Source organism: Mustela erminea, chromosome 7 (assembly GCF_009829155.1).
Source record: "Mustela erminea isolate mMusErm1 chromosome 7, mMusErm1.Pri, whole genome shotgun sequence".
Taxonomy (NCBI): Eukaryota; Metazoa; Chordata; class Mammalia; order Carnivora; family Mustelidae; genus Mustela; species Mustela erminea.
The window spans coordinates 20,268,883-20,294,068 of NC_045620.1; the positions used below are offsets into that span (position 1 = coordinate 20,268,883).

A 25,186-nucleotide genomic window follows, 5' to 3' on the forward strand; every position below is an offset into this window, starting at 1 on the left:
ATGTGGCAAAATGGTAAAGCAAACACACACATACACACATGTGCATACACGCACACACACACAGTCGGCAGAAAGCATGTGCACCGTACATGACAACAACTCACATCCTGCCCTCCATTTTCATGCACTCTCTGTATCTTCTGTCTGACACAAACATTACCCAATCGTTGAAATCAATAAAGAAAAGAAACTAGTAGAAAAAATGGAACCCAAAAATAGACAACTCAGAGAAATAAAGAAACGAATTCCCAGTAAGGTTATGAATAGGTGTTCAACCTTAAATTTCTCCGTTATGTGTAAATTAAGACCACAGGACTACCTTCCATATCTTGAATCTGTCAGCAACTTTGCGCTTTTCTGTGTCATCAAGCAGGGTCGATAAGCGAGGCGGAGGTGAGGCAGGCCTGGCACACAGGCTGTGGGGTGAGGTTTCTGTGCAAACGGACCAATCAGCAATTTCTACCAAAGCCTTGATTATGTTCATACCTCAAATCTCTGAGCCTCGAGAAGTCTACCCCAAGTAAATAATCAAACTTGTGGCCAAATACTTTACTTTTAGTCCACTGATAATTACCATGGCATAACTTATAGTAGCAAAAATTGGAAACAACCTGAAAATCCAATCATAGGAGAGTGTTTACGTCAATCACGGTACATTCAGACTGGGGACTAGGAAGTCAGCATTAACCCTCTCTTTTGCAAAGACGATATTAAGATGACATAAAACCGTCCACCTTTAAGCCACATCTGGCTCAGGAGACAGACCTTTCTTCTAAAAATGGCTCCCTCCCTGGGCTTCTGAGATGCCACACCACCCCAGCTGTCTTTCTTCTACCCTGGCAGATGATTACTGGTCTCCTTTGTCCTCTTCTTCTTGGCTCAGCAAGGAGCTACCGAGGCATCCCCAGGATTTCTCTTGGTTTGTGTTTTTTGCTCCACCTACCTTGCTATTACTACAGAAGAGAAGTCTGACGGCTGTCCCAGGTCTAAAATGAAGTGTTATCTCATTGTGGCTTTGATCTGCATTTCCCTAATGATTAGTGATGTGGAGCATCTTTTCATAGACCTGTTGGCCATCTGTGTGTCTTCTTTGGGAAAAAGTCTATTCAGATGCCTTGCCCATCTTTAATTGGATTATTTGGTTTTTTGCTATTGAGTTGTATGAGTTCCTTATATTTTTTGTATATTAACCCCTTATCTGATACATAGTTTGTGAACACTTTCTCCTATTCTGTAGTTTGCTTCTCCTTTTACTGATTTTTTTTTTTCTGTGCAGAAGCTTTTGGGTTTGATATAGTCCCACCTGTTAATTTTTTCCTTGTTACTTGTACTTTTGGTGTAATATCCAAAAAAAAAAAAGTGAGCTAATGTTTTCTAACATAATACTTTAAAAAAAAAAAAAAGAAAGTAGGTATAGGTAAAAGAAACTTTTAAAATGCAAGACCACCAATGGATTTTAATGTAACAAAGTAAGAAAATCTAAAAATTGATACCGTTTCAGGTTCCACATTGAGATTAACCTTCAAGAAGCAACCACCTATTGAATTTGGTTGCAATATCAAGGAATATCCACAATGATCTGAAAAGGCAACTAAGAGATTCCTCTCTTTTCCAATGGCATACCTGTGTGAGATTTTTCTTCATTTATTTTAACCAAAATAACATATCACAACATATTGAATGAGGAAGCAGATGAGAGAATCCAGCCATCTCTTTTAAAGTCAGACCTTAACAAAGATTTGCAAAAGTATAAAACAAGGCTACTCTATATTTTTTTGTCTTGAAAAATATTAGTATTTTTCATAAAAATATTTATGTTCACAAGTGTGGTCGTTCTAGAACATGCCCACAAATTCTCCTTGCTTCAAGAGGTGAGTCTAATCCCTCTCCCCTTGAGTGGGAGCTAGACTCTGTGAATCGTTTCTAATGAACAGAATATGGCAGAAGTGATGATATGTGACTTAAAAGCATAGGTCATAAAAAGCAGTGTGATTTCCTCCTCACTCGAACTCTTGGATCACTCACTCGGAAGAAAGCTAGCCACCATGTTCAGGAGACACTCATCCGGCCCTATGAAGAGGTTCATGTGGCAAGAACCTGAGGCCTCCCGCCAAGAGCCACGTGAATGTGCCATCTCGGAGGCAGAGTCTCCAGCCCCGTTAAAGTCTGAGGTGATTTTTGCAACCTTATAAGAGATCCTGCGCTAGAGCCACCCAGGCCACGTTGCCCCTGGATTCTTGATCTACAGAAGCTGTGTAAAACAGGAAATGTTTATTGTTTTGAGGGGCTCAATGTTGAGCAACTCTGCTATGCAGGAGTAGATAACTAGTACAACAGATAATGGCTTTATTTTTATGTTTTAATGAGTACATATTTGTTTGAATTCCTCGGCCTTAATTTCCAATGTGATAAATATCAATACCGAGCCCAGTGAAACAAAATCTCTTAAGAGGACTCAGTTTCTAACCATCTAAAGGGGCCCAGAGACCAAAAAGGTTGAGGACTGATGCCCTAAGCTCTTTAGACATGACCCCTTTATTAAACTTTTCTGAAACTACCCCTTGTGAGGGCACCATTTCTTGCCTATCAGGACCCTGAGTAACATAACAATACCAAAACATTATCAGTAGTTGTTGCTGTTTACGTTGGGCATAGCTGTGATTTTGTTTTCTTAATGTTTTTTTCTTCCTGTACTTTAACAATTTTCTACAACAAGGATGAATGATTTTTATAATTAAGAGAAAAGAAACTTCCCTTTTCCAAATCACCAGAAGTGAAAGTCCCCAGCACCGGCTCTGCCAGCCACAGACCTCTGTTTCCTTTGGAGGGGCTGACGGTTTAAGCACAGCATACGCAGCCCAGGTGTGCGCCAGAGCACCTGCGAGCCGGGGAGAGGTCCACTGGGTGCCTGGCGGGTGAGGGCCCAGTGGCCACCACCGCCACCCGCAGAGCCTCAGCCAGAATAGCTCTTTCACCCTTTTTACATATTGAGTTTCTGCATAATTTCACATAAAGAAAAGTTTCCACTGCTCAAAAAAAAAAAAAAAAGTTTGAAAACCTTTACCGTGAGAATAACAGTTGAAGAGTTAAAATTAGGCTATAGAAGAAACACTCAAACTCTTTTTGGGAATGTGAACAGAGTTTCCATAAAGAAAATCCTGCAACATTCGGAGAGAAGAACAGGAACCTTGACAACTTAACAAATGTTGGGTGGTTTCAACTGAGGCCGGCTCATGTGGCCAAGGAAAGAGGTTATAGTTTGGGATGAAGAGCTTATCCAGGGACCCCCGCCACCATCGCTACCAGTGCCAAGGGCCCAAGAGGCTGGCAGGAGCAGCAGGGCCGTCGGGCCCCAAGAGACACAGGTCAGAACCACGAGTGAATGGCTCTCTCATTTCCTAGGGAAAATCCAGAGCACGAGGTGCCAGGTCTGCCTGGCAGTTAAAAGCACAGGCTTCAGAGATGTGGGTTTGAGTCCCTGGTCTGATGCCAAAAACCTGTGAGATCCTTGGCAGGTGACATTCTTCTTGGAGCTTCGATGTTCTCATCTGTCCAGTGAGGTTTGAGAATGCAAAATGAGTCTGCCATTTTGGAAAACAGGTTTGCAGCTTCCCAAATGTTAAACCCAAATTTGCCATATAACCCAGGAATTCCAGTCCTACGTAACCACCCCAGAGAAATGAAAACATACATCCACACAAAGACTTACACAAAAATGTTCTTAGCATTATTCATCATTACCCCAAATGCAAACAACCCAAATGTGAATGGATAAACGAGTGTGGCATATCCGTACAATGGAACACTACATCGCAATAAAAGAAATGAAGCCCTGACACATGCCACAACCTGAACACACCTTGGAAACATTATCCTAAGTGAAAGAACCTGATCGCAAAAGCTCACATATTGGATGAGTCTCTATAAGTGGAACATTCCAGAAAAGGCAAGGATATAGAGGCAGAAAAGAGATTAGTGGCTGCCTAGGATTGGGGGCAGGGGTGGGAATCAGGAGTGACTACAAATGGGCACATGTTAAAAAATTGGGTTGCGGTGATGGGTGTGCCACTCCATAAGCTTACCGAAAATCGCTGAATTGCACACTTAAAATCAGCAAATTTTGTGACATGTCAATTAAACCTATTTCAATAGAGCTCTTTTCTAAAAAAATGAGATTTGACTGCCCCCTCAGAAGGTCATCATGAGGATTAACTGAGATAACTTTTGATACAAAGTAAGCACTCAATAAATAACAGTAACAATGATAATCAATGTATACACTAGTACAGATTATATAATTGTCGACCATAGATAATGCAGAATAGCTACAATTTAAACACTAAAATTTACCCCTTAGCATACACTTCAACATCTGTAAACTCATTTTAACCCCACGACAACTTTCTGAGGCAGCTGTATTCTATCATCCTCATTTTCACAGATGGGGAAACTGAGGCCCCAAGAAGTTTAGTAACTTTGCCGACATTGCACAGCTAGCACGTGGCACAGCTGAGACTTGAATTCTGGAGAACTAGCCCTAGAGTCCACGTTCCTCACCACAACACTGCACTGCCTCTCGGTAAACGTTAGCTGTGTACTGCATTTCTGCTCTAACTAGTGATGGGGTGGGGTGCAGAAAAGGCTCACAGACTGCTCCCCAAGAAGGTCACTTAAGACCCAACTCCTAGCGTTATAGGAATCAGGCAAAAGAGTGTTCCAGACAGAAGGAACTGCATATGCAAAGGCAGGGAGGTAAGAGAACGCAGGGCATATGAAAGGAAGCTGGAGTTGGAGACGGCTGGAACACAGGGCAGTGCTAGGCAGGGGGCACAAGAGAGTAGGGTTCAGGCAGGTCCAAGACCAAGAAGAATCCCCGGTGCCGGGACCTTAGCCTGAAAAGACAATGCAGAGCCGGAGGAGGAAGTATAGTGCATCCCTCTCCAGTGCTGCCTTTCTCTGGGTCGACTCACATTGCCCTGGCAAGTGGAGGAGGTTGACTCAGCCACTGCTGTGAGCTCAAGGGAGCGGGGGAGCCGCCACCCCCATTCCCATCCCGCTGCGAGCTAACGCCCCTGCAGCCTCCCCAGCACCGGCTCCGCCAGCCACAGAAACCAACTGATGCCAGCTGGGAGCAGCGGGCTCTGTCATACTGCCAGGATGCTGAGCATAGCCCGGCCAGACTGCCTGCTGACGGGTACTGATGGAAGCTTCACACTCCAGCCCCAACCCAGCCACCTGTGGACTGCAGGGGGACCTCTCACCCCACCCTACGGCCCACCCCGGCACACAGTGCTCCGGCCCTCTACTCTCACTTGGCTGCCCCAAGGCCAGGGACCGGCCCAAGGGGGCAGCACTTTTCTCATTCAAATTTAATGCACATATGCTTGCATCCAACTCTTCCATTTGCCCATATCTGTCCTCGATCAACATCTACCTGTGTGCACAAGAAGTCCACTTGAGCAAAAGCAAAACTGCTGGGAAAACCTCCATGCCCATCACTAAGGAACCAGTTCAAAACTTCTGGGGAAACCCTCTATGGAATACTATGCAGCAGTTAAAAAGAATAATACAGCTCTGTAATTGCACAGTACTGGCATGAAAACACCTCCAAGGTATCTTGTTGGGTGGGGGAAAAAAAGAAAAAGAAAAAGAAAAGGAAAAGAATATTGCAGAGTAATGTCCAGTATGTCATCACTTACGTAAAAAAAAAACAAAACCAAAAAACTCCAACTAGACAAATACACAGGCAAGTAAAGAAAATGCCTAGAAGGAAACACATCAAACTAACAGAAAGAAGGGGTGGAGGGGGGAACTTTTTCCTCTGTATGCTTCTGTGCTTATTTTTACAAGAAAAACATGTTTGTGTATATTTGGGCTGTTAAAAACAAAGTATGTTAGAACGGTCACCACCCTGGTGCGGCCTTCAGGATCACTTTTCAGCAAGCTGTCACATTTAGGGTCTTGTCTCATTCTTGTCACACACACACACCCTCCCTTGAGGACAAGGTTCAAAAGTCCACTTTACAGACTAAGAAGCTGGACCCAGAGCAGTGAAACCAGCCACTCAAGGTCACACACAAGGCCAAGAGGGCCTGCGGTCCTGGCCCCGCGCCCGGCGCTCCTCGCCCCCAGGCTATGTGGGAGGCTGGCAGGGTGCGGGGCCCACGCCAGGGCTGGGGAGGCACCGAAGTTCTGGAGCAGCTGTCAGCCAGCTCGCGGAGTCCCTTCAGGGAGCAGAACACGGCTTTGTCAGGGAAGGAGGGAGGAAAAGATGAGTGGCAAAGAAGAGCTGATGAACCGCCACCCACGACACAAATTAGACATCATTGATGTGCCGCCCACTGAGCGATGGGTCTGCCACGTCACCCAGCACCTCACGTGGGAAGGAGCCTCGCAGGGCCGGTCCCCCGAGCCCCACATTTCATGCCTCTCTCCCGGGGGCTGCTCACCCCAGGCTCTCAGCCGCGCTCCTTCCAGCTGAGTAGTTCTGGGTTCCCAGAGCACTGTGCAACCAGGACAGAAGGGAAATTGCACTTCTCAGAAGGTGCTAGAACCTGAGGAGCGATGTGCATAAAACCCAACACCCTCTAGGGCAGGAAACGCCATCCCTCCATCCATGACTGTCTTAGCACTGCATGTCCACAGGGTGTGTGGAGGCAGGAGGCCAGAGGGACCCCAGAAACACGGCAAGCCGGGCCTTCCCCAGGGACAGCCAGAAAGGACTCCTATGCCGGAAGGAGACCGGAGACTGCCGAGGGGAACACAGGACACACACACACACAAACCTCAGCCATACAATGACCCCTGTGAGCATCTTCAGAGAAGAGATCTGGTTGGATCATGGCTCTTCCAATCATTCATATAACAGGAAACAAACCTACAAGGCCATGAGGCCAGGGACAAGAGCTTGGATCCCATGGTTTCTGGTCCCAGCTCTGCCACCTCAGTCAAGGTTCTGAACCTCTCTGGGTCTCAGTGTTCCCATCTGTAAAATGGGTGTTTGTTATACCTGCCTCTGGGGTATCATGATATATGGATCAGGGGACATATAATAACATAATTAAGTAAAATATAACCAGTATAGGGTATCCATAACATCTGGAAACGGATGCTATGAGTGTGTATTTGCATTTATGTTTTTTTATTAGTTTGCTTAATAGAGTGAAAATGTCCTAGACAACATTGTGTATATTCCTCTGTTTCCAGACTTCATGGGCACTCCACATATAAGCAGTCATATATATATATACATGTAGATACAAATGTGATATTATACAAATGGTATATATACGCAAATACGTATACAGACAGACATTCATTCTATAAATATAATGAAATAAAATACAGGAATCATACAATAAAATAAAACATACTCATACCCACTCACAGAGTACGACGGACCACACAAACCCAATAACTTAGCGGGATTCGCTAACCCAATGCTCACAGCAAACCCCTGAGGCGGATGCCAGTGTTAACCCCCGTGTTACAGAGGTGGACACTCAGGTGCAGGGAACCGAGGTGACTTGCCTCCCTGCCAGAGTCACGCCGGGGAAGAACGGACAAAACCTGTTTCAGAAGCGAGGGCACTCTGCGCGCGGGTCCGTGCCGTTAACCAAGGCCCTACACTGTCCAGGGCCGCAGCCGAGGCCCGGGAAAGCCCAGCAGCACGCGGAGCGCCCCTTGCAGACCCAACCCGGCCAGCGCCCCCCACCCCACCCCCCGACCCCATCCCCAACCCCCACCCCCCACCCCCCACTCCCCGCCGGGGCAGGAGGCACCGGCCCGGAGCTGACCCGGGGCCAGAGGGGCCTACCTTCCTCGGCATCGTTCCTCAGGGAGGCCTCCAGCAGGGCCACGCTGGCCTCGAAGGACACCTTCTTCCGGCGGCCGCCCGTGCTGCGCTTCCGCTCGTGCTTGCGCTTCCGGTGCTGCAGGTCCTGCTCGTACTGCGCCCACTTCTTCAGCTGCTGCGCCCGGCGCTTCTGGGCGGCGCGCAGCCGCTCCAGCGTGGGCACCTTCTCCAGCAGCTGCAGCTCGGTCAGCAGGTCCACGTGGCTGGCCATGGCCTTGGCGCCTCCCCACACCCTGGCGGGGGAGGGGGTGGTGCTAGCGAGGGGCGCCGGGTGCCGGGGTGGCGCGGGGGTTCCTACGGCGCTGGGGCCTCATGGTGGGGCCTGTGCGGGGAAAGAGAGACACAGATGGACACGAGGGTCAGGCGCGAAACTCCGATCTGAGGGTGGTACTCGCCCCGTGTGCCAAACACTTGCTTCTATTATATTTAAGTTGAGATGGAATTGACCTATAACATTGTGTAAGTCTAAGGCATACAAAGTGTTGATCTGATACATTTATCTTTGGCAATAGGATTACCACTGCAGCCTTGGCTAACACCTCCATCATGCCACAGAATTGTTAATTTGACGGGGAGGTTACATTGTTATTTCATATAAGGTCTTTATATTGTTATAACATATAAGGGGCTTGTTATATTGTTATAACATATAAGGAATTTTTGTTTCTTTTAAAGGACTTAATACCATATCTTAAATTGCTCAGCATTCATTTATTATATGGTAAATATTGACAGATATCATCCACATAAATAAAAATTCTTGGACATCCTTAATTTTAATAGTATAAAGGGGTCCTAAGACCAAGAACGTTGGTAATAGCTAAACTTTTAAGACCTAGAAAATGTGAGTTGAAATTTTCTTCTTTGGTTGACCTTAAAAAAAATTTTTTTTAATCACACTTTTTGCTCTCATGGACTCCTGAACAATATGAAGTCAACAAAATTTCAGTCTAATGCTAGCTGGTCCCTGTCTTCATTTAGCACCGACCCTATGGGCTCTCAGACACACCAGAAAAGGGTCCTGGAATGATCACTTGAACATATTTAAGCCTCTTTTCCCACCTATAAGATATTGTCTCCACCTCCCAGACTTGCTAGGAATAAAAAGAGCTGACCAAAAAATGTTATACACCTAATAGCAGAGAGAAACAGCTTGAAGGGAAAAGAATAGGGACATGTAAACTCAGCCCATCTGGGACCCCACAGGCAAGGCTGGTGGAGAATTGTGGGGTGCTGGGCAAGAGAAAGACTGGCACAGGTCGGCATTTGGGTAATATGGAAATGCCTGCTGGTCCCCAGGGGTCAGGACAGCCCTGGGTTTCAAGAAGTGATCGTTGATCTTCAGGGCTCCGTGCTTCACTCCTGGACTGCCCGTCCTCCAGGGGCTAATGACCAGGATTCGGTGTGACCCGTGGGAGCACAGACGGGGTCAGATCGTTCTTCACATCCCTCCCAGCCCTGAGACTGGAGGGCAGACAAGCAAATGGGGAAGGGGTTGGCTTGGCCATGCTCAGAGGGCAAAGGTCCTCAGGGTCTGAGGGAACCTGACTTCAAAAGTTAATATAACCAAAGGCAAGGCTCAGCCAAAACAAGCCAGCCGCCTTTGGTTGCTTTTATTTAGTTTTGTTGTGGATACCTTGTAATGCTTTTCAAATTAATTAATTACACGTTTTATTTTGAGATCACTGCAGATCCACACGCAGTTGTAGCAAATAATATGCACCTTTTACCTAGTTTTCCCCAGGATAACATCCTTCAAAACTATAGTCAGTATCATAACCAAGAACCTGATATTGACACAACCTATCCATCTATTCAGAAGTCCCTAGTTTTACATGTACTCGTGTGTGTGTGTGTATTATTTTAACACAATTTCATCATATGTGTAGGTTTGTGTGTCCACCACCACAGTCAAGATACAAACAGTTCCATCACACAAGGATTACCTAACGCCCTTCTCTCCAAGCACTCTTATCCTTGCCCTTGGCAATCAACTGATCCCCATCTCTAGAACTGTGTCACTTCAAAAATGTTGTATCAATAGAACCAGACAGCAGGTAACCGTTTGGGATTGACTTTTCCCACTCAGCATCATTCCCTTGAGATTCATTCAAATTGTTGTGTGTATCCATAGCCCATTCTTCTTTATTGCTGAGTAGTATTCCATTGTGTGAATGTACCACAGTTTGCTTAACCATTCACTCACCGCGGAATGTCTGGGCTGTTTCCAGTTTGGGGATCTTACCTTCACGGGCAGCTTTCCTGTGAACATAAGCTTTCACTTCTTTGGAGTAAATTCCCAAGAATACAACTGCTGGATCGTTTGGCAATTATTTGATTAGTTTTATAAAAAACTGTCAAACTGTTTTCCAGGGTGACTGTACCATTTTTTGTTCTCGCCAGCAATGTATGAGTGATCTAGTTTCTCTGCCAGCAGTTGGTGGTGTCACTGTTTTTGCATTTTAGCCATTTAGACAGATATTTTGGTTGCCTTTTTTAAAAGTAAGGGGTTTGGAAAAGTTGAATTCCCAACCACATGATATCAGGACAGTCAGACCTCTGGGAGCTAGTGGATCACATATTTACTTCTACCCACTTCCTCAAGTGATCTAACATTTAACAAGCTCCTGCTCTGTGACAAGCCTGGATTCAGTGATGGATCAGAGACTAGCGCTTTGCCTCCTATGAATCCTCTATCTGTCATCTACCAATGTATCTACAAATTCTTTTTCTCCTCTTGACAATCTAATGAGGTAGGTAGTATCATCATCCCCATTTCATAGAGAAGGAAACTGAGGCATGGAGGGATTAAGCAGTTGACCCAACATCATGTCATAGCCAGAAAATGGAAGGGCCAGTCTGCCTGAGGCGATGAGGAAAGCTCTCCAGAGCAGGGGACAACTGAATTGACTCTGAAACGATGAGTAGGCCTTTGCCAGATATAAAGGACAGACACGGGCTGAGAGGGAGCTTGCCAATGTTCAAAGGCAGGCTGAGGGGCTGATTACCATGAAGGAAATTCTAGGAACAGACACCCACAAACATGGCTTGAGAAGGATGGGGCCGCTTGGCCTAGAAAGAACAGAAGTCTTTGGAGCAGCGGTGAGCCGTCTGTGGCCAGGGGCCTGACTTAACCTGGAAGCACACTGGACCGCATCATGTTTGCTTGCTTCATTGGTTGGGCTTTGGACCACACCATGTTTTATAATACAGTTATGTATTGCTAACATTGAAAACTTGAAGCTTTGGGGTGCCCGGGTGGCTCAGTCGGTTAAGCGTCTGCCTTGGCTCAGGTCATGATCCCAGGGTCCTGGGATGGAGTCGCGCACTGGGATCCCTGCTCAGCAGGAACACTGCTTCTCCCTCTCCTGCTTCCACTGCTTGTGCATACACTCTCTCTCTCTCTCTCTCTTCCCCTGTCAAATAAATAAATAAATCTAAAAAACAAACAAATAAACAAAAACAAAAAATAACCTTGAAGCTTTGATATCCGAAATCAGATATTCAGGTTTTCCTAGACCATCTCAGCACCTGGCCATGCTGGGCTCCTGTGGCAACAATCTGCAGATATGAAGTAGGACTGTCCCGTTCAGGTGGGGACACCACTAGCACCACCACACACACCCCCTTACCCTACCTGATGTCCTTCACTAATTGGCATCATTTGCTAGCTCCCGTGGTCGCCTGAGTTTGCAAGCCCTGTCTTAGGCAGAATGAGGCAGCAGTCTGCAAATATCCAGAAACAAAGAGAAGAGAGTCTATGCATCTCCACATTGAAGAATAGGACCCGGGTACAGGGTAGCAGGGCTGTGTACCTGAAAGACAGACACCTAGACTCCAGAGCAGTCCAGCAAGCAAGTCAGCAAGGTGCTTGTGGTCTCAGGAGGTGGCAGATTCTCCATCGCGCCCCAGAGAACCCCATTTCCACTTTTGCCAGATCGGCCTGAGTATTCCGTAAGATCGCACTGCGCCCTAACATTCTCTACACCGTTACTCCTTTTTGCACTGTTGAGTGTTTACTGACCACCTACCAGGTGGGAGGCACCAAAATCCTGCCAAGACTAAAGATAAGAAGCAGAATACCAATCATTTACCCTGTTAATTAAAGCCCTTAATCCTTTTCTAAGGACTCTCCAGCCATCATCCCAGCCAAGTGTGGAAAGAGAATTCCCTCCAAGGGAATTTTCAAAAGTATGCAACAAGATTTCACATACCATGGACTCACAGAAAGCAAGTTACGTTTTTCACTTCTTTTTTAATCTATTGGATTTTCCCCCAGAATAAATGTCAGTTGGGGACTAATAGAGTTTTAAACATCCATCGTTATAACCATGTCACTCTCCCTCGAAAACAAAGAGAAGGCGGGCCTCCGGCTCATAGCCTTGGGCAAGTAAGGTGTCTGGGATAGAAACCCAAAAACATTGTTTTATTTTCTGTGTATTGTTTTCACGTATGTTTTCACGGTTACTGTTGACTTATGGCAGCGGTATAAAATTTCCCTTTTAAGTAAATCTACTTTAGTGGAAAACTAGCAAGCTGGTAGCCCAAAAAAATGAAATAATGATGGGATTTAATGTTGGCAAAAGACGGAAGTGATTGGCATTTTGGAAATCCACGTGGCTACTGATTCTCAATGACGATTTCAGAAGGGAACCGTTTGTATGAACTCATGGTTTCCTCTGACAAATAAATACCTCTTGGGCATTTAGCACAGGCCAGGACTGTGCTAAGGGCTAAGGGTACAGCAGGGCAGAAGACAGGCACAATCCCTGATCATTGGCTGGATGACAGAACAGAGGAACGAGGGAATGGGGAACATGCTCTGAGGAGATAGAGACTGAGCAGCAACTCAACCCATGGGTCGGATTCCCAGGGCAGTACTCCGTCCATGGGGCCCATGGCAGCAGGCCCCAGGTAGACAGAAGGCACTTGCTGCAATGCCCTCCTTGACTAAGGCACTTTGCTCGGGAGGAAGGAATTAAGGGCAGTTGCCCAACCCCCCGGAGCAAGGTGAGGACAATGCCTCCCAAGGGCCAATAAAAGGGGCCAGAGCACATTTTCCTCTGACTTTGCTCTCCCTGCCAGTCCCTCCTGCCTCACCCCTCTGGGTTCCCTGGAGCTGGGGCTCCAGGACAGCTCCCTCTTGACTGCTGGTTTTCAGGTGACCTAGTTTCCCCCAATAGACCCACACACCTCCTCCCACCCCCGTCCGAGAAAACCCTGCTTGGTCTAATTAAAGAATTGCCATCGTGCTGCTAACACAGCTGCTGGGCGGCCCCCAAGACAAGGCACCTGCCTGGATGCTGGGGCAGCCCACAGAAGTCCTGGCTCCCAGGGGCCGTGGCCTGGCCCCCTCTGAGACCCGGGAGCACCTGTCCGCACTTGCAGAGGAAACCCTGGATGGCGTTAGAGACACAGCCCCAACCATCAGCACCTGGGAGAGGTCATCAACATCATTATCACTGACCATGGATCCCCAGCGAGGACCTCATTTGGAAGAAGACCAGCTCCGTGGAGAGATAGGGAGCCCGGTGTTTTGTGGGAACATCCGCACAGACCATCCTGCAGAGAACTGGGCACGTGGGGCCATGTGTTAGTAGAGCAGCCAGGGTGACAAGGCAGGTGTGGACATGGTCTGCAGAGGACAGGTTTGGGGTGAAATTATCCAGGAAGTGTGTGTGATACAAGAAGAGAAATCAGAAGCAAGGGGAAATTGGGCAGGGTACTTAATTTTCCCACAAGTGGCTGTATGAGGTCAGGCAGATGAAACAAACTAGACTGGCTGTGGGCAGTAAGAGGTATGAGGCCAAGCCACTTGACCTCAGTGGGGCAAGACAGGCATTTGGGGTGAGCCTTGATTCAGCCTCTGGTTCCTGTCTGACCAGGTCTGGGCTTGATTCCTCTTGGGGCGTCCATTAACCCTTGCTGTCTGCTCAGGGAGAAACCGAGTCAGTGCACATCTAGGGAAGCAGGGGCCACTCTCCAGAAAGCTGAGCCTCGAGGGGAAAGGGTGAGGAGGTGTGCTGGGGCTGGAGGAGGGGCTGGGGAGGACATTCTATCCAACCCCCTGCTCCTCGAAAATGAAAAGAAGAGCATTACAGGAGTGTTGTTGGGCAATGGTATGCCTCTGGGAAACCAGGAAAGAGAAAAGGCATGAGTCCATCGCGAGACACAGGTTGCTGGTGGTCTTTTAGCTCCCCTAGCGTTACTCTGTGCTGGGCCCTAATTGGTCAGAACCTGTCAGCAAAGTCTTCAGCCCAGCTGTGCTGATTGGCTGGCGGGAGGCACATGACTGGTCGCAGTCAGTAGCTCTCTTTTCCCATTGCCCCTGAAGAGGAAGCATGAACCCCAGTGGCAGGTGGAAGCCGACCCTGGGGTGAAGCCAGTACCTGGGAGTCGGGGTGGGGGGAGTGGGGAACGGGGTCCTTTCACTTAGGGACTTCTGGGCTTCTGTGATCCAAACCAACAAAATCATGTTTATTATTGAAGCCAGTTGAATTGAATTTGGTTACCTGTTGCCCAAAGGACCCTAACGGACAGCAGGGCTGCTTTTTGGGATGTAGGAATGGGAGCCCAAGAAGGAACTGTTGTCTGAAGCAGGATGAGTGGTCTCTTTCCGGAGCACAGTTCCAGAGACCGCCACTTCCTCCCCGCCCCAGCTGAAGGCCAGCCTTGAGGAAGAGTGGGAAGGCCAAAGCTGGGTTCTGTCAGCAGCCCTGCCCCCTGAGAGGGGAGAAGGGGGCCAAGGACCTTGAGACTCCTCAATCCCAGGGGAGCCGCTGCTTGACACCTCTTTGGACTCGAGCCTAGTGCCTTGAGAAAAACAACACGGAGGAAGGTGAATTCAAATTGAAGAGTCTTTAAAACATGAGTCAGACAGTGTCTCCAAGTTCACACCGTCAAAAGAAAATGTTAAGATTTTTTTTTCTTGTTCTTCAGCTATTCTTTTCCACACAATATTGGCAGCCCTAGAGGAAGACCGCGAGTGCTTTCTACTCGTGCTTCCTGTGCCGCTGAGCACGAGGACAAGACGAAAACAAAACAAACAGCACTGGCTTTCCCTCCTCCTTGGAGCTCACTTGGGACCCACTTTCTCTCCTCAAGGATGTGACGCCCCCACCCTCCCACAACACGCTGCTTTGGAGAATAGAATCAACCCCCCTGCCCGAGTACAAAAATGTTTTACTCATGAGCAGAGAGACTTCTGGGGCCTTTGGTGCTCCAGATATCTGAGTTAGAAATTAGCCTTGTCACCCTCAAGCCTATCCCCAAGGGATTTTATGGACTCACTATCCTAGCCCTGCTGGGATGTACCTTCTAGACTCCAAGCACACTCACCCTCCACAGGCATTCTGGTTTTAAATCTGTTGTGGGACTCGGGTCCCCAAGGGCCTGCTCCTCAAGTCTGCCCCTCCCATCTGTGCTCCTTCATTCAAACCTCTGAGTGGTGGCTGTGGACTTGGCCCCCGAATTATCCTTGTCTCTCGAAGCCCATTTACTATGACCCAGTCTGGCAAGACTTTGAGGGGGTTCTAGACAGGGGAGGGTGTTAGGATTCAAAACCCACAAGTTCAGCAAGAACAAGGAGGGATTAAGTAATTAGTATGACTTGAACTTTCTTGGGAAAAGAATCATGTACAGCATTGGGGATAATCAGAGCCCATGGACCTCTGACTGAACTGGCTGGGCCATATTGACCATATAGGACCAGGCCTTCGCAAAAGCCAGGAGCTATTTTCCAAGTCTCTAGAGGGCAGGGCTGGGACGTGGACAAGCAAACAAAGAAGTGGGATCAGCCTGGCAAGAGAACAAACAGTCTAACACTGACAACTGTGCAAAGCCCAGCCATGGCACCATGTTGGCCTTCCCACCACCAGGAACTCCAAGGCCACTCAGGAGGGCTGGTGGTTGGGACTGGCCCAGTGAGACCCAGTCCTGGCTTGGTAGACAGATCACCCGTATTAGGAACAAGAACCCCATCATGCATATTTGCAGCCTAGGACCTGGTAACCACCCAGCAAGCTAGCCTGTAAGGACCATTCCAAGTAGATAGTGGTTCATGATGTTTTGGATTCATTCTCGCCTGTGATGGTGAGACATCTTTCTCGGGCTCAGTTCCAAGAAAACTTCAAAGGAAACCATAGCTCAAGCAGGTGAAGGAAAACCCATGAACACACCAGTCTTTCATGTTGAGCTTCTCTCCGTGAACCTGAACCCACAGAGAGGCCCACACGCTTGTCTATAAGAATGTCAAGTGTGGGGGAGGCTGCAGGGGCCGGAGGGAAGGTGCCGAGGATGGGGCACACACAGAGCTGACATGAGGTCTACGAACATTAGTCAGTCACGGTGCTACACCCAACAGCCAGCCTTCTGAAGACGCTTATGTAACAGCTAAGCACAGGGAAACAAGAGTCAAATTACACATACTGTTTCTCCAGGCTTGAGGGAGTGTGGTCCACCCCCTCTCTCTGCAGAGAGAGAAAAAACTCCCTTTGCAGCTGGAAGTATCATTTTCTAAAGGAGGCCACCTGTGGCCACAAAACGCCCTCCTGGGTTACGCATTTATCAAACAGGGGATGACCATTCACACTGGCTAAGCCCAGAGTGACCTCCGTGTTCTCTGCCTCTCTCTTGGGGCGTGCCATCTTGAAGCAAGCTTTCCTCTGTGGCACCAACTCTTGGGTTGGTGATGGCTACCTGGAGCACTGTGAGGGGAGCACTGTGAGGTTCTGGGACCATGTGTGTGTGTGCACGCGCGTGTGTGTGTGTGTGTGTGTGTGTGTGTGTGTGAGAGAGAGACAACAGGAGGAATGAATGGTGTGGTTGATTAGCAATGTCTCCCCTGGGGAGAGCAATGGAGTGGGGCTTGAATGCATACTGAGCATGGCACTCTGCTCTACATCATGCTTGCCTAACCTTGGATTTCAATCCTTGCCTTTGTCCCAGTGTTCAAAATCCTCTAGTCTTAAATACAAACATCTAGACAGTTAGCAGATTGAGTGGAAGGGCCCCCAAGATCCCAATATATCATCCAAACACCAGTACAAAATCACCTGGGCCTCCATGGTATACAAGAATCAAGACTATCTGAGGCTCCAGTAGGAATTTCTCTAGTAACTCCCTCTATTCTATAACTTCAAGGGGGTAGAAGGAAGAACTGTATTCCATTACTGCATCCCTTAAACAAAGGATGGCAGCTCCCGCAGCTAACCATCCCTGGAGAGGGGGAGATACACATTCTCCTGGTAACCGGATGGGGTCCATTCTAGAAGGGGGAGGGACAAAGGCACTCCTACCAGCCAGGAATCACTTTCTCGTCTGTTCCAAGCATTGTGGGTCCCACACCACTGCCAACATAAAGGAGGAAGGGGACCATGGTCTGCTTCCTAACAAGATCCCTCTCTCCACTTCTAATACTAGCAAGCTCTCTCTTCCTCTTGGGCCAGGGGTGTTGTTGGCCAATTGGAAATAGCAGGGATGGGAATTTTAAAGAGTTTTTCATATTGTTCGCTCATTGAGGGTTAAAGAATATTCCAAGGAAGCAAGGCCATTAAAAAGCAGTGTGCGGGACTTGAAGGAGAATGTCCCACACCGGAGGAAGAAAGAATGAGGAGGGAAGAGCAGACCCACTAACCGCACAGCCAGTAAGCATTGGAGCTGGGACGTGAACCAAGGTCCGCTCAATTCCAAAGTCTACACACACTAGCAAAACCCCTAAAAGAACCTTAACTGCTTTAAAAGATCTTCCTCACGGAATGCAAGACTTCACTTACTGAAGTCAGTACACAGTAAAACAGATCTAATGTGGGGCACCTGGGTGGCTCAGTAGGTTAGGTATCTGACTCTTGGTTTTGGCTCCAGTCATGACTTCGGGGTTTTGGGATAGAACCCTACATCTGACTCTGGTCCGTGTCTGTTTGTCCCTCTCCCTCTGCTCCTCCCCCTGCTCCCATTCTCTTTCTCTCCCTCTCTATCTCTATCTCTAAAACAAATAAATAAAATCTTTAGGAAAAAAATACAGACTTAATGAAACTAAGGGGTAGAATCAGAAAAGCTATACAATGGGTAGATGAAATTAACCCAGAGAAAGAGTGCAGGGTACCAAGGGTAGCTTCTTTTTTTTTTTTTCCTTTTAAAGATTTTATTTATTTATTAGAGAAACAGAGATCACAAGTAGGCAGAGAGGCAGGCAGAGAGAGAGGAAGGGAAGCAGGCTCCCTGCTGAGCAAAGAGTCTGATGCGGGGCTCGATCCCAGGACCCTTGAGATCATGACCTGAGCTGAAGGCAGAGGCTTTAACCCACTGAGCCACCCAGGCGCCAAGGGCAGCTTCTGTTCACAGCACACCTCCCACATGTCCGGATCTTTCTCTAAAACAGCTCCTGGACCATTGTGCCAACTCTGCAATGGAGGTGTTGCCCCCATTTCAAAGAGCAGAAAACGGCGATTCAGAGGTAAGGAGCTGGCTGTAGTCTGGTTGTTGAAGTTAGCCTCTCTTCTGATTAGACTATGCCTGTGCCATGAGGGTTTAGTATTTTAATATCTTCCGTACTTGCAAAGAAGAGAAAAAAATGTCAGACAGGGAAGATGGCCCATGGAAGCTTGACTGGTAGTAAGAAGAAAAGCCCACGAAGATGGAAAAACAAAATCTATGCAGAATGAGGATAACTGATTAAAGTCATAAGTTCCCTGACTGTTGGAGCTGTCGTTACTTTTGGAGGCTGGGACAGGAAATATATGTACAGTTGGCCCTTGAGCAAGGCAGGGGGTAGGGGTGCCAACCCCCACACTGTCAAGAATCCATGTATGCCTTCTGACTCTCCAGAAACTTAACTAGTAATTGCCCACTGCTGACCAGAAGCGTTACTGCTAATATAAAATAATATAAACACATCTTCTGGATGTTATATTATATCCTGTATCCTCGCAATAAAGTAAGCTGGAGAAAACATGTTAGTAAGCAAGTCATAAGAGAAAATACATTTATAGGTCTGTACCATATGGAAAAAAAAAATCCATAGTTACACAGACCCATGCTGTTCAAACCCGTGTTGTTCAAGGGTCAACTGTAATCTCACCCTTAAATTTCATAAAACCTGCCTTCCAAACCCGTGTGGGCTCAACGTTCCCTTTCTGAGTAGGCATTTTTCTGTTTTTTTCACATTTTTCTCATTTTTACTTCACCCAGCGGCTCCTGAGCCAAACGCATCCCAGCAACTGTCCTCTCTCTTCTACTCTCCCTGAGAGATGAAATTCAGTAGGATAAGTCAGGAAGTCTCCAGACACTGTGCGTTTCGGTAAAAGACGTTTCCGTGCATTATGTAGTCTTTGAAGTCTCTCCATACTGGGTCCGTGACCTCGCAGGTCACCATGCGGAGAGGAGCCAGCTGCAGTGGGGACAGCCTCGACATGGCTTCCTCTGCTCTTTGATCTCCAGCCAGAGTTCCTTTACTTTGATTCATTCCCCTCGGCTCCTCGGGAGGGCACAGAACTCCAGGTTTACCTCTGCCTCCCCTCTGACCAGCTGTCTTTCCGCTCAACACTGTTTAAGTTCTCCGTAAGCCACGGACTCAACCCCATGAAAGTGATGTAGTGTCACTGCTGACTTTGTCCCCTTGTGTTAAACGCTCAGGTTCACTTTGTGAGCCACTGTGGTCTATCCTCAGCGAGCTGGGGCCCTAATACTGCTGCCATCCTCCACTCAACATCGTCTCCAGCAAATTACTGAACACCCTGCCTATGTGATACCTGGGGCCATCCAGGGGGGTAGCTGGTCTCAGGATTTTTTTTTTTTTCTGGCAATTTTCTCTCCAATTCACTTCCATTTGTTCTTTAATTTAAAGCCTCGTGCATTTATTCAATAAACAAATAAATATTTATTGCCATCTACTCTGTGTTAGGCAGTAAAATAACAGAGCTCTGGGGGTCCCTTAATGAACCATTGATTGGAAAGTTTCTGCTTTTAGGGTGCCTGGGTGGCTCAATGGGTTAAAGCCTCTGCCTTCAGCTCAGATCATGGTCCCAGGGTCCTGGGATTGAGCCCCGCATCGGGCTCCCTGCTTAGCGGGGAGTCTGCTTCCTCCTCTCTCTCTCTGCCTGACTCTCTGCCTATTTGTGATCTCTGTCAAATTAATAAATAAAATCTTAAAAAAAAAAAAAAAGAAGAAAGAAAGTTTCTGCTTTTAGTAATGGGAGAGAGGTTCTTATTGGACCTACCCTCTCACATATAACTATTCTAAAACACACCCACACACTCACACGCACAAACACACACACACACAACCTATTAGAAGGCACTAGGTTTGTTCAATTACAAACATATGGAAAAGAGAGGGGAGTCAACACTTGAAAGAAAGAAAGGGCGACTTCCACATTTTTATGGGCTTTTCCCCAAGGACAGGCCCCAGTTAATGGGCATGGTGGCTACAGCTTCGCTCTTCCTGTCTGAGCAATTAGAGGGCAGAATTTGGTAACTACACCCAGCAAGTGAGGAGAGGTGGCTCAGAAAATAGCCATACAGCAGGAGCCCCAAAGTCTGAGTATAAATTCCACCCAAATTTCCCTGAAAGGTGCATTTATGGGATAGGTTCCCAGCAGCTCAACTCAGTCCAAAGGAACTGAACAAAGATTCTGAGCTGTTGCCCACACGGGAAATTGAGTTTTGAGCTTGAGTTTGGTCAAGTTAACTGCCTGATAAAACAAAGGAAATCATGACTGTTCTGAGGAACAGAATAAAATCGACGGTCTTTTCTAGTCTCACTCACAATGTTCAGAATGTAATCCAGAATCACTAGGAAAAAAAGTCAAAAACAAGCAGGAAAAGGTGACCTGAACTCAAGAGGAGAGGCAATCAACAGAGATCTACCCCAAGACGCCCCCAGATGTTGGAGTTAACAGATAAGGATTTAAAGCAGCTATTGTAACTTTGCTCGAGGGCGTAAGGGAAAATAAATGCGCCAATAGAAAGTATCCACAGGCCACAGTGCAGACACTATGAAGGAAAGAACCAAAGCTACCAGATCTGCTAAATCCCCACCAACACTTTCCTCTGCGTCCACTCGAGTTGTGCTTTCCCCCCTGGGAAAGTTCTCTCTCGTCTTGACTCCAGTGACAGTATTTTTTTTCTTTTTTTAGAATTTTTTTTAAGATTTTATTTATTTATTTGACAGAGAGAGATCACAAGTAGACGGAGAGGCAGGCAGAGAGAGAGAGAGAGAGAGAGAGAGAAGCAGGCTCCCTGCTGAGCAGAGAGCCCGATGCGGGACTCGATCCCAGGACCCTGAGATCATGACCTGAGCTGAAGGCAGCGGCACAACCCACTGAGCCACCCAGGCGCCCCTAGTGACAGTATTTTGAGTACCTTCCAAGCGTACCTTCCAGGTATCGGGCAAGCTTTGAGGAGTAAAACACAACACAAAATCTTAAACTCCGGTCCCAAAGACCAGATCTTTCATCGGACACCTGCATAGACCACCAGCCCCTCCTTGAGACCTCCCCCTCTCTTTCAGGTCTTAAATTGGAAGAAGAGAGTGAAGTCCCTCCATGGCCTCTTCCCCATTTCCAGATCATCCCTGATGGCCCCACATGGCCCACATCAGGCACACAGGAATGAGGGGCAGGCTGCCAGGTCTGGTGCGCCTCCACATGCTCCTTCCACAGCAAAAGCATCCTCCGCCGGCTGATGACATAGATCAGGTCGACACAAAACTCTGGGTACAGACATCGGAGGGAGTCGATGGGGAGGCACGGGCCACTGTAACCCTTCTTTATCCACTTCCACTAAAGGCTGTTTTGCCTTTTCAAATCCTGTTAGGAAAGCGGTTCGCAGGGATGCGTGGGTGGCTCGGTCTGTTGGGCGTCTGCCTTCAGCTCAGGTTGTGATCCCAGGGTCCTGGGATCCGGCCCCGAATCAGGCTCCTTGCTCAGTGGGGAGTCTGCTTCTCTTTCTCCCTCTCCCCCGGCTCGTACTCTCTCTCTCTCTCTCTCTCTCTCTCTCAAAAAATTAAAATCTTAGAAAACAAAAAAAGGAAAGAGGTTCACAAACTTGGCTACGCGTTGGAATCACCTGGAGACACTAGGAACGTGGATTAAGATCATAGACTAAAACTACTATATTTCCACCAGAAGGGCCAAAAAAACCCTTTTAAGACAGGAAATAAGAATTGGCAAGAATTCTTATATGCTGGGAATATAAACTAGTACAACCACTTTCAAAAACTTTTCGGCAGCTTTAACCTAGCGATTTCATTCCTGGAAATATACGCAACAAAAATGTCTGTATACATTCACCAAAAGGCATTTAGAAGAATGTTAACAGCGGGGCGCCTGGGTGGCTCCATGGGTTAAAGCCTCTGCCTTCGGCTCAGATCATGGTCCCAGAGTCCTGGGATTGAGCCCCATGTCGGACTCTCTGCTCTTCAGGGAGCCTGCTTCCTCCTCTCTGCCTGCCTCTCTGCCTACTTGTGATCTCTCTCTCTCTGTCAAATACATAAATAAAATCTTAAAAAAAAAAAAAAAAGAATGTTAACAGCACTGTTTGTAATTGCGCTGAGGTGTGTAAACGATCCAAAATGCCCACCACCAACAGTCTGGAAAAGAACTGTGGTACAGCCACACAAGGGAACGTTGTACAGGAAAGACAATGAGCAATTCCCGATCACTCACTCGTCAGTATGGAGGGCACTCACAGCGTTAACCAAAGTCAGCCAAACACACACAGCAAAGCACACTCTATGATTCCATGTGTGTGAAATCTGACAGCAGGCAAAATGCATCTAAAATTCGTTAGGATCGTGGTTTGGGGGAGGAGGAGCTTCTGGAAAGGGACAAAAAACGGGTGACACGAATACTAGTAATATTCTGGGGTTTTTTTTGAGCTGGATATGGGCTACCTGGGCGTGTTCAGTTTGTGAAAGATTCATTCGCTTAAGGCTTATGTGCTTTCCTATATTTGTTTTACCTTAATAAATCATAAAAATTAGGAAAAATACTGGTGCGTGCATCCCACTTCTCATTTGGTTGGTTCCGGGTCTAGAAAGGCATTGACAGTTTTCAAAGCTCCCCATTTGGGTCTAAGGTACATCCAAGAACCATTGTGTTAGAACTTGGTGATGCTCCTCACTATTTCTTGGAGCAAAAAGTGCTGCTATTTCTCCAGAAAAGTCTAAAGCAGGATGTTTTCTCCAGAACACCAGTAACTCCAGGGATGGTTAACTGGTGTTACGTGGGAAAAGGGTTTCACGGTCAGATATGTAATTTTAAAAACTTTATTTACCAACTTTTGTTGAGCACCTGCTGGACTTCTAAAGCTAAGTTGTGAGCTGTATCTACACCATCTCACTCAACATCACAACAAGCCCATCATTTTACAGAAGGGTTAACTACAGCTCGGTGGGGTTAAGTAATTGCCAAGTTTACACAGCCAGTAAACAACATCCACATCGACCTTGACACCAAAGCCCATGCTCTTACTCACTGCCCTAATCTGCCCCTGCAGAAAGTACCTGACTGCAGGACTTACTAGAACTTCTTCTGGGCTTGGGAGTTACGGGGGGCCAAGACAGGACCATGGAATGCAGCATGTGCCCAAGTGGTTCCCTCACCTCCATTCTTCACCTTCCAACCCACCAATGCTAGCAGAGCACACGTTCCAAAACTGGGTCTGATCCTATAGGAGTTCCCTCGTAAGGAAGCCTCGAATATCTCCCCATTGTGTCCACAGTCAGGTCTAAATTCCTCAGCCTCACAGTCCAGCCCATCCAGTATCTGGCCTTGACGTTTCAGCTTTCTCTCTGGCCATTGCAACCTCCCTCCCCATCCCCAACCCGCTAATCCTCCATTTTCCAGCTACGCTGAACCAGACTGCTGGTTTCACACCTCCGCCACGGTAGCCCCCATATGCTGAGACTCTGCTATGTGCCAGCTACTACACACAGATTAACTTTAATCCCCACAATCAGCCTTTAAAAACAGATCGGATTATCCCCAATCGGTAGATTGGGACATAAAGGCTCATCTTGACATGCCCAAACTCACAATTAGAAACCAGGATTGGGAGACACGAACTTAGATTTCTCTGCTACAGGGACGCCTGGGTGGCTCAGTTGGTTGGACGACTGCCTTCGGCTCAGGTCATGATCCCGGAATCCCAGGATCGAGTCCCGCATCAGGCGCCCAGCTCCATGGGGAGTCTGCTTCTCCCTCTGACTTTCTCCTCACTCATGCTCTTTCTCACTGTCTCTCAAATAAATAAATTTAAAAAAAAAAAAAGATTTCTCTGCTACAAAGCCCACACAATTTCCATGACACCACACTCTCCCCCTTCATTCACTCTGTTCCACAGGATGGCAATACCCTTCCTTCCCTTTACCAAGGTAGATTCCTCATTCTCTGAGTATCATCATCTGGGTTGATGATATCACCCCTTAAGAGCTTTCCAGGCACAGGTACTCAACGCTCGCCGTGTCTCATTTACACCATATTGTCATAATGCTCCTTTTCTTCCCTCCGGGTTGTTCTTTACCTGCCCTGTGCCAAATGGGTTTCTTTCTCCTCCTCTCCGGTTCCAAGGCACGTGCCCACATCTCTCCTATGGCACTCTAGACTTTGCAGTGAGTGTTAGTTTCGGATCCGCCCCCTCCCTTGGACCAGATACTCTCAAAAGGCAAGGGATGGACATCATCCCATCTTTACATCCCACCACACGGCTACCCCAGCACATAGTAGGTATTCTGTGGGAGACGGTGGACAGAAGGGCAGGAGACCCAGAGACTGAAAATTCTCCAAGATTATTCCATCCTTGGGTCATAAGGCGTGATCCCAGCTTGGAAGCAGCGCTGGAGAATCAAACCAGACAGAATAGATCTGGCTGATGGGGGATGTGGGGGCATATGGAGAGCCCAACCAGTCCCCTGCCTTGACTTCCATGGGGCGGGGGGAGGTGTGTGGGGGGGCATAGAATTGTCCCTGCGCTTCACAGTCTCTCTCTCTTCAACTCTGCATGCTACCCGACGGGCTCTGTGCGCCCCCACTTAGGTGATGTGTTGTCAAGTGATGTCTACGCTCATCCCAAGGTGCAGTTTCAGATCTGGTCAACTGCTCCCTGTGTTTATTGTTCTTAAGCCATCCCAAGAGAATGATCAGACATCGGGAAAGTGGCTCAAAGAAAACGTACGGCTAAGGCGTGGCTCCCCACAGGCTGGTAGATTAAGTGATCATACCCCTTTCTCGTTGGTTCTCTTAGAGTAGGAGGCCCCTTTACGAGACAGACATCGTTGATGTCCTCTCATTCACTGAGCACCCATTCCACGCATCCGCCCTACAGCGGGCACCG

The 25,186-nt window shown here is 47.6% G+C and overlaps 1 protein-coding gene across 2 annotated transcripts in view; it reads right to left on the bottom strand.

Moving 5' to 3' along the window:
• PPP1R16B (protein phosphatase 1 regulatory subunit 16B) overlaps window positions 1–25,186 on the bottom strand; it is a 91,909-nt gene that overhangs the window by 56,931 nt on the left and 9,792 nt on the right. For both annotated transcript variants that reach the window (XM_032350677.1, XM_032350678.1), the window contains exon 2: window positions 7,817–8,177. In XM_032350677.1, the coding sequence (XP_032206568.1) occupies window positions 7,817–8,066 (250 nt within the window). In that variant the 5' untranslated portion in view covers window positions 8,067–8,177. The remainder of the gene's footprint in view (window positions 1–7,816; window positions 8,178–25,186) is intronic.